The 15,709-nt window shown below is 42.6% G+C and overlaps 1 protein-coding gene across 4 annotated transcripts in view; it reads left to right on the plus strand.

Moving 5' to 3' along the window:
• SYNPR (synaptoporin) overlaps positions 1-15,709 on the plus strand; it is a 425,318-nt gene that overhangs the window by 349,159 nt on the left and 60,450 nt on the right. Inside the window, exon 1 of one of the 4 annotated variants that reach the window (XM_033925909.1) lies at positions 3,263-3,295. The exons of the other annotated variants lie outside the window; for them this stretch is intronic. Coding sequence (XP_033781800.1) covers positions 3,272-3,295 — 24 coding nt within the window. The 5' untranslated portion in view covers positions 3,263-3,271. Of the gene's footprint in view, positions 1-3,262; positions 3,296-15,709 lie in introns of those variants that run through there. 4 annotated transcript variants of the gene reach the window in all.

The following is a 15,709-nucleotide window of genomic DNA, read 5'->3' on the forward strand; positions in this document are numbered from 1 at the left end:
GACGTCTAAATTTTTTTTTTTCTTTCCGAAAATGGTCCAGCTAGACATCTAATTTTTTCTGCCATTATAAAAAAAAAACCACACAAAAAACACCCCACCCACATCAAGTCATTTGCATGTAGGAGGGGCCAGCATTTTTAATGACCACACAGACATGCCAGCAGAGCAGTGGAGTACCCTAGGGGGGCACTGCTTTGAACTTCACATTAAGGGTGCCAGGTACACATCTCGCCATAACCCCCATACATTATATGGTAAGCCTTCCAAAACTCCCCCCAAATCTACTGTACCCACCTGTCTACCTCCCACATAGCCCTTATGCCTTCAGGTGTCACCTATGTGGCAGTACAGTGGGTTTTTGCTGGGTTTTAGTGGGCCCACACTTTTCATCAGAAGCGTACTAGTTGGGATTGGCATATGGGCCCGAGGCCCCTTCTCTGCAGTCCACTTCCAATGTGGCTTTGTAAAAAAAGGAGGGTAATTTTGTGGTGACAGTAGTTTGCAAATGTAAGGCATTACAGTAATCGAGTTTATATGGAAGTTGATTTAATGGACCCTGCTACACCTATGAAAGTCTCCACTTGTCTAATTCTCTATGGGACCCGTTAGCATTTAGGAGCTGCCCAGTGCAGCTATCAGATTACCTGAAAACAAGGGGGAAGGGGGGGGTCCCTGCTATATTTGGCTCTATTGGGAAGAGAGGTTCCCCGGGACCCTTATAGGGAATAGTGGGAGGGAGACTTGGGTTGGCAAGGCAGGATGATATTTGGCCACAGATGTATAAGAATTTGTTTGTTCTTCCTGTTTCAATTAATTTAATAGAAAATGGATTTAAACTTTACAATCGATGGTCATGTAAACTATCTCGCATATATAGACTTCCGGAGGACCTCTGTTGGGGGATTTCCGCCATATTCGGTGGGATTGCCCTCTGGTGCGTCACTGCTGGCAGTTGACCAGCTGCTGGGGAGCATGACTGGTCAACGTTTCTCTGTGCTATTAGAATATTGTTTACTTATTGCTCCTCCTGGCTATTCTGCTTATGAACGTTGCTTGTTAATATTTGTGTTTACAGTAGCATGGATAGCACACGCCCGTTGCTGGAGCTCCGCTAAGATACCAGACCTCGGTAGCCTCCTGAGACGCTCGGGCTATATCCAATTAATGTGCAAACTTACCTCTATTCGAAGGAATACTTTGCCTGCCTGTCATACAACTTGGGGCTGCTTTGTAATGTGGAGAGCAGGCAGGGCCTCCCAGAGGGGACAGATTAAATGACTTTCTGCTACCTAGCCTTTTAAGAGGTGTGATGACTCTGCGGAGGGGGGGGGGGGGATGCATAATGTGTTGGAATCTTGTCGTTTGTTTTGGTATTGGATTAAAAATGCAATAAAGAATGTTAAAAAAAACCCAAAACCAAAGCAAGAGCCTGAATAAGTAAAACGTCGGCAGCCAACCATGTCTGTTATTTGCCTTCATCTGAGTTCTGTCACCTCTCCATGCCCTTAAGTACTAGGGATATGTACAGCATCTTGAACACATTTTTTTTTTTTTTTTTGCAGTCTTCTGTCACAATGGCAGCTCCAAGTTCTTCTTTTCCCTTGCATGTTGTAGAGCCGTCTTCCGTCTGGCCATCAGGAGAAAGAGGGGGGCCCCGGGAGGGGGGCTAGGGGGGCTTCGGGTGAGGTTAGCAGGGGTCCAGATGGGGGTGAAGGGGGTTCCGCCAGGTGGGCTGAGCAGTACGGCAAGGATGCAGCGCTTCGGGAGAGGTGCCAGCAGGAAGGACAGGGCATCTCTCCTGCCGGCGAAGATTGTGCCGCTTCAGAAGGTGGCAGCAGAAGAGATTGGACATCTCTCCTGCCGCGATCGTTACGGGTGCAGGGGGTTGGGTGGCTTGGGCCGCTGAGCTGATCGCAGCAGCCTCAATCAGCTGAGCGGCCCAATCCAGAACTTGTGCCTGTTTTGACTTTGTCTAAGTCAAAACCTAAAAGTTCCGTCTGGCAACCTGTCAAAAGTTGTTCAGTTATGGCTGTCCACCTCCCGCCCACTGCCATCGGATCTCTACGAGGGCAGTGTAGAGGTGATGCCACCTATGAGTGACCCCTTGGGGGTAGTTTGGGGGAGGGTTAATGGAGTGGGCAGACTTGATGGGCTAAAGCCCTTTTCTGCCGTCATCTTTCTATGTTTCTATCTTATCCACTCCTCCAAAAATGCCCCTTTTCACTCTGGGCGTACAGGGACAGTGAAAAGGCCTAAGCTGGTTTTAGATAGGAAGTACCGACTTAGGCTGGTTTTTGGACTTTTTTTAAAAAAAAATTTTTATTATAGGCTCCATAGGTGACCTCTTAAAGAATTACTCCCAAAAGGGGCTTTTTCTCAAGTTACTTGGAGCATCCTAGCTGCATATTTTTAAACAAATATCTTTGTGCCAGAAAATTTTCAGTCACATATTTTGCTTAAATTGACCCCCTTGCCGAATAGATGTATTTCCCTCTCTCCAATTAACATTTTCCTTTCCTTGTCTCCATTTCTCAGAGTCATAGCCCCCAAAACCTAAAAAACTGTGACAGCAACACAGACATAGGAAACCTGTGGCATAGCTGCAGGGTTTCCGACCATTTTCTTCTGTCCAGTTAATCACACTGATTCCTGTGATCGTACCTGATGAATTATCCCCAAAGTGTTTTATCTGAATGTTTGCCATCTGTTAGACGCTGTGGTTTTTTGCTCTTTCTGTAAGGTCCTATCCCCTTCCCCCCCTCAAAAAAAAGAGAGATTTTAATGTACTTGTGGCATAAATTGAGTTGTGCATGTCAGCGTGTGTGTGTCTGCTACTAAACACACATTGTCAATGGGACTTATATAAGATGTGAATATTGAACCCAAAAAAAAATTCCAACTCTGCTGTAGCATTACTGAGTCGTCAACTGCATTATATAACACAGCATGGACACTGCTAGCAGAAAGATTTCTGCTTTGCTGAGGAGGGAAAGTATCAGATCCTAGCACTTAGACCGAGGAGAGACAGCTATTAATTTGACCATTTCGCCAGCCCTCTGCAAATAAGGCTGAGACTGCTGCCTGATTGGTATGACATCTCTCTTTCCCCTCAGCATTGATTTTTCTCTCTTTCCTTATTCGCTTCATAAGAAAAGAGGGACAGGACGCTGGTGGTCTCTGCTGGCGAGCATCTCCTAGTCTTCACGGTTAGCATGAGACAACGTCTCCTTTATTTCAGGAGAGGGAAGCTGGATTATCAATTCCTTTGTAAATGTGTATGGTGATATTTGCACCGGTAAGTTATGCTAATTTGTACAATTGTTCTGTAGTTGTTGCTTTGTTTCCTTAAATCTTTGAAATCCCTTAATATAGATCATTTAGATAACTGATAACTGAATCGAATAAAAGGTAAGCTTTCTTGTGTTTTGGAATCCTTTTGCAGTCAGAAATACTTTGTCCCTGGGGCTTTTGCTCATGAAAACGAAGTACCGTATCAACGGAAGAAAAGCCCTTTCCTATCCTTAATGGAACATTTTTACGAAACCAGATGATTTGGAAACTCGGGGTTGCTGCCGTGCATTTCTTGAGGGCAATAGTTCAGAAACCAAACTGACTTTTAAATGAAACTTTATGTGAAATCAGTGGAAACATGTTTTTTAGCATTCTCTGATGGCTGAACTAATGCTAAAGCAGGAGTTCCACTCTAGAGCTTATATGCAGAGAAAAAAATGTTTTTCAGAGCTACTAAGCAGGACAGGAAAAAATCTTTTAATTGAATGCCATACGTTTTTTGAAATCGTAGCATTTAAGTTATCATTTCTGTTTAACAATAATAGCATGTGGTTTTCATGTAATATCTGGGTTTGTTTGTTTTTTCTTTGAATATTACTAGGATCCTAAGATTTCATCTTAGGAGTTTTGGGGTTTTAAAAAATTTTTTTTATTATAAAGGAAAGCTTAGCTGCAGTACATAAATGATCATTGCATTCCCTTTCTGGTGTGGCGTTTCTTTCATCCAATAATCCCGTGAGCTTTGAAAGAAATTATTACACGTCTGCTTTTTATGCGACGACTGAAGCCTGGGAGTTTTTAAAGAATCATGAAAGCATAAGTTATTCAATCGAAAAGGACTAACTCTGTTAACCTATGAACTGCGCCATGCTTGATGGACGTTTGCGTAAATTGTGCCCCTGTTTGCGTGACCTGAAGGAGCTGCCAGTAATACAGATTCTGTCTGCACCGTACGAGGCACGGTCATTTGGATCTGCATCGCCGTCCTATGCACTTTCTAAAGTTCAAAGTATCCATTTTAGAGCGGTTCAATCCATATTTCAAATTCACTTGTACAATGGGGTTTTACGGTTGAAAAATAATACTTAAAATTTGCCTTAATGGATTTTCATTTCAATTAAGATAGATACATAGGGGTCCTTTTACTTAGGTGCGCGAACCGTTTTAGTGCGAGCTAAACGCTAACGCATCCATTATATTCTGTGGACGCATTAGCGTTTAACGCACGCTAAAACGGCTAGCGTGTCATAGTATAGATATAGATAGATACTAGATATGATATTTTCTGATGTAACACATTTGTTGGCTCTTGTAAAGTACTCAATTTGGGTGGTTTTCTTGAAAAATTATTCTTGATATTCTAGCTCTTCGTTGCTATAATAACCTGAATGCAATGATCTACGTTTTAAAAGAATTCTAGAGTTTTCTTGATTTTCTTTCTGGAAAAAACAAAACTGCAGGAAATGTATGGAGGATTTTTTTTTTTCTCATACCACACTAGTTTGTATGTGGCAATGAATCATCTTCTGAAATGTCATCTCCAGAATATAATAGAAAAACAATAGAAGAAATTACTGGTGGGGTCAATGGTCTTAAGAATTCATAAAGGGGCCTGTCAAGCCTTGGGAGCGTTCATTTTGCCTGTATCCCAGCCACCTGCTCTCCTGCTCATCTTAATGCAGTGGCATGTTTAAGGTGACTCAATGCAGAGGCACTCTATACGCCAGAAAGAGGCAAAGTAGGAACCACTTTGTCTGCGCCGAAAAATCCTCCCGTCTCTCCAGATGCTCTAAAAATAGAAATAAGGCTTTGGATGAAGCTCAAACTTTCCTCAGGCATGTACTTGGACTGCAAATACTCAGTCGACTATGTTTGGTTGAAGTGAATGTTGTAGACTGAAGATCACTAATATCGAAATCAGCAATTTGTACACTTTCGTGAGCGCACTTATACCATTCGTCACGGAGAGGGCAGTTTTCAGCAGGGCTGTGGAGTCGGTAGATAAATCCTTCGACTCCGACGCCTCAGTTTCTGGCACCCACGACGCCGACTCCAGGTACCCAAAATTGTCTCCAACTCCGACTCCACAGCCCTGGTTTTCAGAAACCATCTACTCAAGTTGGTACCTACTTACCTTGTTCAAGTTTCAAGTTTAGGTTTTATTAAAATTTGATGGATCGCTTAGGGCTCCATTTACCAAGGTGCGCTAGGGCTTTACCGTGCTACATTGCCCCCCGCGCTAGACCTTAACGCCAGCATTGAGCTGGCGTTAGTTCTAAAAGCGTAGCATGCGGTAATTCCTATGTGCGCTAAAAACGCTAGCGCACCTTAGTAAAAGGAGCCCTTAATCTTAATACAAAGCGATGAACAAATCTATAAACCAGAATGCATCACAAAATACGGGGGAGACAGCATCAATGACATAAGCCAATTACTAGACAAAAACAGACCCAAAAGGGAAGTGGGGGAAGAAATACAATATATGATAGTAAGTGAGACGAATATGCATAAAACAATAGGGAAGGAAGCAACATCGATAACTTGGTTGTCTGAAAAACTACCCAGTTTTTGCTCCAAGTATGCCTAGGGATCAGCCATGCATAATTTTACCTAGGTAAAAAAATATGCAGATTTCAGGTGAATGCCTAATGCCACACATGGGTTACTATTTCTACTATATGTCGTGCAGCATTATTATATTATTATTATTATTATTATTATTAGGTTCTTATATCCCGCCATACCCAAAGAGTTCTAGGCGGTTTACATTCGTTACATTAGGATCCGGTCTGAGCCCGGATTTACAAAAATTTTATCGGAATTGCAGGTAGCGCGGAAGGAGGCACAGGTTTATCATAGTTGGGTTAGAAGATAAAATGGAGGGAGTGGGAAACCAGGAGAGGGGGGGGAGAGGGAGGTGGGGGTGGGGGGGGTTGGAGTGTATGCGGGGAGTAAGGACTAAGGGTAAAGATGGTAAATAGCTTTAAGTATGTGGGAATTATAATTGATTGTCATTTGGATTTTGAAGAACAGGTCTCGTCCGTGGGCTGTTAAGACAACTTAGAGCAGTGGTCTCAACCTCAAACCCTTTACAGGGCCACATTTGGGATTTGTAGGTGCTTGGAGGGCCTCAGAAAATGTCTTATTAAAGAAATGACAATTTTGCAGGAGGTAAAACCCTTTTCTTTTGGCTAAGGGGTCCTTTTATCAAGCTGCGGTAGGGGTTTAACGCGCGTAATACCACGCGTTAAACCTCCTGCTACGCTAGCCGCTAACGCCTGCATTGATCAGGCATTAGTTTTTTAGCCGGCCGCGGGGGTTAGCGCGTGATGAATTGTCCGACACGCTAACCCCGCTAGCACAGCTTGATAAAAGGACCCCTAGGTCTTAATAATAATATTGTCATTTATAGCTAAAGAGACATATGATGAAGAAACTGTTTTATTTTACTTTTGTATTTATGATAAATATGCCGAGGGCCTCAAAATAGTACCTGTTGGGCCGCGAGTTTGAGACCACTGGCTTAGAGCTATTTGAGATTTTTCTGGATTAGAAATTGTTGCATACTTTAATTCATGCTTTTGTCCTATCTAAGGTGGATTATGACAATTTAGTATATGCCGGAATAACAGCAGGGCAAAATGCTGCAATTCGGTTGTTGGTGATCATGTGACTTGTTTGAATTTAGGATTCAATTTAAGATTTTGATGTTGGCAGATAGAGCTTATTTGACTTACAACCATTATATCTTTCTAACTTACTCCTCCTTTTACTAAACCGTGATAGCAGTTGTTAATGGAGGGAGCTGTTAGTGGGAATGCATTCTGCGCAGTTCCCTGCGCTAATAACCACTATCGCGGTTTAGTAAAAGGGGGGGGGGGGTTAGTTTTATTCTATGCGCCTTGGGGGGTTATTAAGATCATTGAATGATAACAGAGTAGTGGTACCCCATATCCTAAAGGCTCATCTTGCCTCAAGTCGAAACTGTGCATCTTTTAATTGGGTTCCAATTTTACGGAATAGTTTGCCGGTAGAATTGAGAAAGGAAGAATCTTTCCAAAATTTTAAAAGACATTTAAAGGCACATTTTTTTTTTTTCGACTGGCCTTTTTTAAACTGACGGGATGTGAATTCGGGACTTCAGTCTGTATTTATATATTCTTATGTTTTTCATTTTGATTAAGGGGTCCTTTTACTAAGGCACGCGCTAAATGCTAACGCGTCCGTAGAATATAATGGATGCATCCAAGTCCTAATCCCGCCCTAATCATGCCCCCTTAAGATTTAGACATACTGGGGGGAAAATGACCTGCAAGACATTTAAAAAGTCTGTTTTGAAAATCAGCACTTGGATGTTTTGGCGATTAAAATGTCCACGGGCCACTTGGATATCTTTCTGTTTTGAAAATGAGCCCCTGGGTCTCCTTGTGCAAAATAACACATGTTAAAGGTAGCCAGCATTGATAACTTCCCCCCTTAATAGGAAGAGTTTCAGTCTCTGGTAGCCAAAGTTTGTTTTGTGATGTCATAATGCCTTATTCCACCAATGCCTAAGACCAACCTCATCAGTGATATCACAATGGCTTGATTGTTCTATTCTTGGCTTAATCTAGAGACTCTTTTTTTTTTTTTTCCTTCAATTAAGGTGGAAGTTAGCAATGTGAGCTACTATTAATACTGTTAACCTCAATTATTAATAACTGGGTCCCATTGCATAAAATGAGACTTGTGATGAAATACCACATCTTAACAGTAACTTGGTACGCAAGTGTTTTGCAAGACAAGCAAAACATTTTATTAAATATTAACTTGATATATAAGCAGGGTCTTGCAAAACAAGTATATACAGTATACTCGTGTCACATTATCACAACTGAGCCGATGGTTCTTCTTTTTCTTTCTTCCTCTCCCTCTCTCCCCTCTATCTCTTCTCTTTCCCTCTCTTCTCTCTCTGCCTCTCTCTCCCTCCCCCTCTCTCTTTCCCCCTCTCCTCTCTCTCCCCTTTTCTCCTCTCTGACACTGCAAGAGTGTAGTGACTGTTCTAAACAAGCGAGATCTTGCAATACGAGTACATACAGTATTTTGTATTAAAGGTTTTGGGTTGTTGTGGAGTTTCCATTATTTCTTATGAGGAAATTCGCTTTGAATATGAGTATTTTGGATTGCATGCATGTTTTTGGAACTAATTATGCTCGCAAACCAAGGTTTTACTGTAATCGATAAAATAGAAAGGGAGAAAAATGGATAACCTACGTGGAGGAATATAACACAAACTCATTCACTCGTATCATTTAATTTAAAAAATGAGGCATAGAGCAGTATATTGCAAACTGTGCCACGGCAGATTCCAGGTGTGCCGTGAGGTGCCAGTGAGGAGGAGGGGCACTAGCGCCAGCTGACAAGATGTGCCTCTTGCGGCGAGAGGCACGTCCTGTACTCAGTTAGCCCACACCTCTCCTCCTCGCCGGCACCACTGCTCCTTCTGCAGCACCCCCTCCCCCACCAATGGTAATAGGAGGCTCAGGGCTGCGACTGGAGGACATCCGCACATTTCCGGGTGCTCTCCAGCTGCGGCCGTGAGATTAGTGTGCCGCACCATAAAAAGTTTGCGACATACTGAAATAGAGTCAGCAGACAAGACATGTAAAAGGTATAAAACTATGAGGCAAAGGGGGATTGCTGGAAGCCTAATACCAAAGAAAACCATAGACGCCAAGTCCAACAACTGGAAATAAAACAAAAAACCCCATGGAGTAATAATTAAACTGAAGGAAAAGCCTGGATTTGAAAAGAGCTGGAGAGGGAGCAACGATGTGTCAACAGAAGTCTGTTCCAGATGTACAGTGCAATAGGATAGAAAGAACCGAGTCTGCAGTTGGTAGTAGGCACTGTTTCCACTAAGCCTAGACTGCTCAATATTGCTGAATATTGGGCAGAAAGAATTATATTAGTCTGGGAAGATTGAAGGAACGAAGGAACCAGGCGAAGAGGGCGACCTGCAATCAGATGGCTGGATGACGCCGGAGGACCTTACTGGACTAGCACAGAACCGATCTCTTTTTAGATCAGTAATTCATCGTCACTAGAACTCGGAATGCGAGTCAGTGGCACCCAACTAACTTTGTTTATTATGAGGCTTTGCAAAATGGTTTTAAAATCACCTGTAGAAATAAATGCTCTCAGTTTTCATAGAAGACACTGTTTCACAAAAGAAGCTCATACAAATGAACATTTCTTAGAAAGCTTGGAATCTAGGATAACCCAAACACTTGATACGGCAATGGAACAGTACAGATACCTCATTTTATCATGGCAGAACATTTTGTTTCTGTACTCTAACTTAGTACCATTATTACGACTATTATTATGATTATGACATTTATGGCTAATCTATTTGAATCATAACTTATGCACAGTACTTCTGCTGAGAGTTCAATTATCACTTCTTTTATATCACGGGATCCTCAGATTGCCGCTGGGGTAGCCCAACACCCTGCAGCTGCAAATCCTCAGTCCCGTATCATAAATATAATTCTTTTTAATTTATGCTTGCTAATTCATTCACTAAACTCTTCATACTTATATGGTTTGATGTTTCTTTATATTTCTTTATGCTTTATACTTTGGTCCACCACTGGAAACTGTGTAAGCATACTTTGCAGGATTTGAAATGGAAAATGGTGGATTCTGTCACCATAGGGTGGGAGGGAGGAAACATCGGACGCATATTAAACATGAAGGAGCTTCGGAGGATGTTTAAATTAAACACCATAATGCCAGGGTTAAATCAGGTGGAAGATTGGTTAACGTTAGTAGATTGAGTTCATTTTAAACATAGAAACATAGATATAGGCCAAATAGCCCATGTTTCAAGTTTCTTAGGTTTTTATATACCGCCTATCAAGGTTATCTAAGCGGTTTTACAATCAGGTACTCAAGTATTTTCCCTATCTGTCCCAGTGGGCTCACAATCTAGCTAACGTACCTGGGGCTATGGAGGACTGAGTGACTTGCCCAGGGTCACAAGGAACATCGCGGGGTTTGAACCCACAACCCCAGGGTACTGAGGCTGTAGCTCTATCTAGTCTGCCATCCACAATAACCATTATCTCTTTCTCTCTCTCAGAGATCCCAGGCCCTCTTGAATTGTGTTTGATTGGTTGGTCGGGTGGTGATGTTATAGGGATTTCCCTATTTCAGAGTGCAGTTTAATGCCGCGGCCATCTTTGGCTTTTGACGCTTCAGCATTAAGGATAGCAGCAATGCTTAGAGTTCCTAACATAGACGTGAGTACACTGTTAGGATTATCTTTTTGGTAGAAGCATATTTTGAATGGTTAGAATGTTAAGACTGTAATTATGTGCGTCTTATTTCTTAGAGTCTGCCCTGACCCTGAGGAAGTATATGAAAAGTGTTGGTGAGGGGAGATGAGTCAGTGACGGAACCTTAATATAAGCTAAGTTCAAATTAAGTATCAAGAAATATCAAATCATATAAGTATAAAGAGTTTAGTGAATAAATTAGCAAGCACAAATTAAAAAGAATTATATTTATGATACAGGACTAATGTATCCACAGGGTGTTGGGCTACCCCAGCGGCAATTTGAGGATCCCGTGATATAAAAGAAGTGATTATTGAACTCTTAGCTGAATTACTATGCATAACTTATGATTTAGTAAATTTATACTTAAATTTGAATTATTATTGAAAGGTTGTTAATCTATTTCAAGCAAGCTCTCGGCAAACAGAAGGGCTTTATGTAATGAGTCTTTGACAGGAAAGAAGAATTGGATGTCATCAGTGTATATGCGATAATGTACACTGAAAAGTACAACAGACAGTGTGGACCCCTTGGGCACATCAACCGATATTGCCTGCCAAGTGGGAAACAATTAGCCCAGTACACATATTTAAATCTGTTTGAAAGAGAAAATGAAAGCCACTTAATCAACATAGGAGAAATCCAAAAACTCCTTAATTTAAATAAAAGAGCTCTCTGGGAGGACGGGCTATAAAACGGATGAAATAAATAAATAACTTCAGGTGCCATTTATAGAATCTGGGCCAATGTTTCATCTACATGCTGTTTCATAAATGTGACGGTGCGTAGTTTGAAGGTGGGCGGAGTCTCGGAGAGGGTGGTGGATGCCTGGAATGCCATCCCGAGGGAGGTGGTGAAGAGGAAAACAGTGATGGAATTTTAAAAAATGTGAGATAAATATAGAGGATTTCTAATTAGAAAACAAATGGTATAAATTCAAGAACTAAGGACAGACTCATACGGTTTGTGTCCCATATATGGTGATTCGGTGTAGGATGGGCTGGGGAGGGCATCAATGGGAACTCCACTATATTGGGACATGAGGACGTTACTGGCCAGACTTTACGGTAGATATCCTGCAAACAATGGGATGGTTGGGGCTGGAGTGCGCTTGGACGGCAACTTCAGCATTTGGAACCTAGGACAACACCAGGTGGACTTTACAGTCTATGACCCACAAATATCAAAGAAGAGACAAGTTAATTTAATCATGTATTTTTAATGGGAATAACTAATGGGCAGACTGGATGGACCGTTCGGGTCTTTATCTGCCGTCATTTACTACGTTACTATGTCTGAACAGAGCATAGATGGGGTGCACAGTTATGCATTTAAAAAAGCATAATTTTATACATGCGTTGTTGTTGTTTTTTTTTATTTAGCAATCTAGGCATGTGAATTTGTGTCATACCTAAATTGTAGATAGTTGCACTGCTACACTTGTATTCTGTAAAGGAAAATAGATGCTTACTTTCTTTTGCAGAATAGGCTGCAGGTGGGCACCATCTTGGCACCTAGAAATAGTTTCCCCTTTATAGAATTGTGTTCTCCATATTTAGATATATATACATCGTTTTGTTTTTCTGTAATATGAGTAATTCATCCCATTTCCCAGGCTAATTATTATCACGAATGATTAAAGAGTAGAGTATTACATGCCAGATGCTATGACTCAACGTGTAATATCCTTCATGTTCATTTGCTTGCTAGAAGAATAGCAAATTAATAAAACCATTTCAATAGAGTGGAGTGGGGAGGTGCTATGACATCAAGAGGCCTTCTGGAGAGATTTGTGTTTGGGGGCTGCAAGAGGCGAAAGAAAGCTGCAGGAGTACATCTGTGTGGGTGACTAACCTGTTGCCGACCAGTTTCACAGCGCAGTGGAAAGCACTAATGGAATGATTTGCTTGCTCGGTTTCCTGTTTGCTGCTGATATTTACCGTGGAGTCATGATGAGTATTATTTGACCACCTTGAATATCTGTAAAATATCCCTTAGTATAAATAATTTTAATGGCTGTCAGTAGGCAGGAGTTTGCTGCTCTCCCTCACTGTCTCCTTTGACCCCCCCCTCAAGTCTCCCACCCATTATACCATTGCATCGCAAACCGTGTGCCGCAGCAGATTCCAGGCGTGCCGCGAGACGCCAGCGAGGAGAGGTGCCGGCGCCAGCTGACTGTCTGCAGGACATGCCTCTCGCGGTGAGAGGCACATTCTGTAGGTAGTCAGCTGGCAGCGACTCCTCTACTTGCCTCTCTTTTTGTAGCATCCTCCTCCCCCCCCCCCCCCACTGGCGGCTCAGGGCTCCATCTGGAGGGCCTTCGCGCCTGCGCAAAAACATTGATGTGATGACATCACACATGCATGTGACATCTTTACGTCAATGTCCACGCATTTCCAGATGCCCTCCAGCCACAGCACAGGGTTTAGTGGCATTTGCCTTCCAGATGTTTGCAAGACACCGCAATCTACCCTTGCCCACTGTTCCCTCTAAGCCAGTGGTCTCAAAGTCCAACCCTTTGCAGGCCCACATTTTGGGATTTGTAGGCACTTGGAGGGCCTCAGATAAACTAGTTAACGTCCTATTTAAGAAATGACAATTTTGCATGAGGTAAAACTCTAGAGTTTGTGATTATGATAAACATACCGAGGGCCTCAAAATAGGACCTGGCGGGCCACAAGTTTGAGACTACTGCTCTAAGCTGAGCAGGAGTCCTCCAGCTGTATTTCTACCAGTAAAGGACTCTACCACACCATCCCTCCCCTCCACCCCAAACCTCTGTAGATCTTCACTAGTGTGAGCAACTTCTCCTGCCTGTTGCTCGTGCCAATCTGGTTCCCCTCTGAATCGTTTCCAGGTCATAGGGCCAGGAAGTGACATCAGAGGGAAATCCAATGCTAGCAAGAGGAGCATGTTGGAGAAAAGCCACTCGTGCTGGCGAAGATTTAGAGTTAGGGGGGGAAGGAGAGTGCAAATGTGGATTGGGGGAGGCACCACCATCCCAGGAGCCTCCAACCCTTTCTACGCCACTGCATGGAGTCCTGCAGAACTCGCTTGTCCCTCACTATTGAAAATGTGATAGTGATAGAGCACCCCCCACTGGCAGGCCTGGACATGGCGGACTCCCGCTCAGCTTGGAGAAAACAGTGCCGTCGCTTTAATGCTGGCAGTGCACTTTTGACATTTGCGATCTGACATCATAGAAAGATCAGACAGCAGGTCTTTGCACGCTGCATGATGGCAAATGTGTCAGGAGTTGCCATTCTTTCATCTAAACATTATTTTTCTTTGAATTTATGCTGCTTGCATGTGTCCATGACTATAATTAATAGTCATTATGTACAGGATGGTATGATCTTTGTTGGAATGCGAAATAATTTTTCCTATCAACAGAAACCGTCTTCTGTACATTAAGCATTGAAAAGTGTATCTGTGGATAACATTTGTGTTTTATGAGATGTAATTGAAATAGCATGCTGTTAAGTGAATTTTCTAAACATGGTTCTCAGAATAATCAATAAAGATGATTAAGGCAATATTACTGAGCTATTCAAGTCATTATCCCTATTACAGTTTGAATTGCTTTGGAGCAGAAGCATGTAAACCCCCCTGCTCGGTGTTCTTGTAAAAGTAAATTCTTGAGTATTTATTTTCACCCGTGGGGGGTGGACAGGGCAAAAGATGTAGCATCAGAACTAAAATGTATGTTCCTAAAGGACTGCATTAAAAGTGGTGGTTTTGGACATGGAAGACCTGCAGCTGTGTTTCCTCTAAGCAACAAAAGAGGGCATCAAATCACAGGCGTGGCCTAGTGGTTAGGGCTGCAGCCCTATTAGCACCCTGAGGTTATGGGTTCAAGCCCAGTGCCTCTCCTTGTGACTCCATTGCCCAGATCACAGATAGGGAGAAATGCTTGAGTACCAGAATGTAAGCCACTTACACCAGGGCTGCCCAAGTCCGGTCCTCGAGATCTACTGACAGGCCAGGTTTTCAGCATAGCCACAATGAATATGCATGAGAGAGATTTGCCAGCACTGACTTCTTGGTATGCAAATCTCTCTCATGCATGTTCACTGTGGCTATCCTGAAAACCTGGCAGCCCTGACTTAGACTATAAGTGGTCTATAAATACAAAAAAAATAACAGTTTCCTAACATCAATATTTTCTGTGCTAACTAGAACTTATTACATGTTACACAATGCTAAGCAGTAAAAACATGGCAGAGTCTGAAACCTGACTAGTGGAATATCTGGGGGTTTACTACTGCAAGATGGCTGGTATCAGACTTAGGGGGGAAGTTATATTGGGTTATGTAGCCACAGGTTTGGTTATTGTAGTACAGAGTCGTGTTGCATAACATGGGACCCTGTGCTAAAATCACCCAACGTAACAGTGGCCCACATTGATCACTTCTCCCTTTAATAGCATAGCTTTCATGGCCATTGACTGGACTGTTTGTTGTAATTAATTAGAAAAAGCTGCTCTTAGATTCCCAACTCACAGAGCACAATCGTCAATAAAGGGAAAATATCATTCTTATTTTAACATTCAGACGAAGGCGGGCCTGCCGGACGGAGGGAGGACCCATCCGTCCGGCTATCAAAAAAAGGCTAGAAGGGGTCCGGGTGGGGTTAGGGGGTTCCTGGTGAAATATTTCTTCACCGAAAGGGTAATTGATCGATGGTAGTTCCACGTCAGGTAGTTGAGGCCAGTTCCACGCTCGACTTCAAGGTACGATGGGACCCTCTGGTGGGGTCGCTCCAGAGGAATGCTTAAAAGATGGATTCTCGAGGAGGGAGGGTTCTTCAGTGGGCAGACTTGTTGGGCCGTCGACCCTTTTCTGCCGTCATATTCTATGTTTCTATGACCTAAATTACAGTAAAACCTTGGTTTGCGAGCATAATTGGTTTCCGGAAGCATGCTTGTAATCCAAAGCAAATTTCCCCATAGGAAATAATGGAAACTCACGACAATTCGTTCCACAACCCAAAAACTTTAATACAAAATACTGTACAGTTGTGCATGCTTGCGTCGCACTTATAGTGTTCTCAGTTGCGATGCTTGTGCTGCGTTCAGCTACACTCAGCGATGCGAT

The sequence above is a fragment of the Geotrypetes seraphini genome, chromosome 17, assembly GCF_902459505.1.
Source record: "Geotrypetes seraphini chromosome 17, aGeoSer1.1, whole genome shotgun sequence".
Classification (NCBI taxonomy): domain Eukaryota; kingdom Metazoa; phylum Chordata; class Amphibia; order Gymnophiona; family Dermophiidae; genus Geotrypetes; species Geotrypetes seraphini.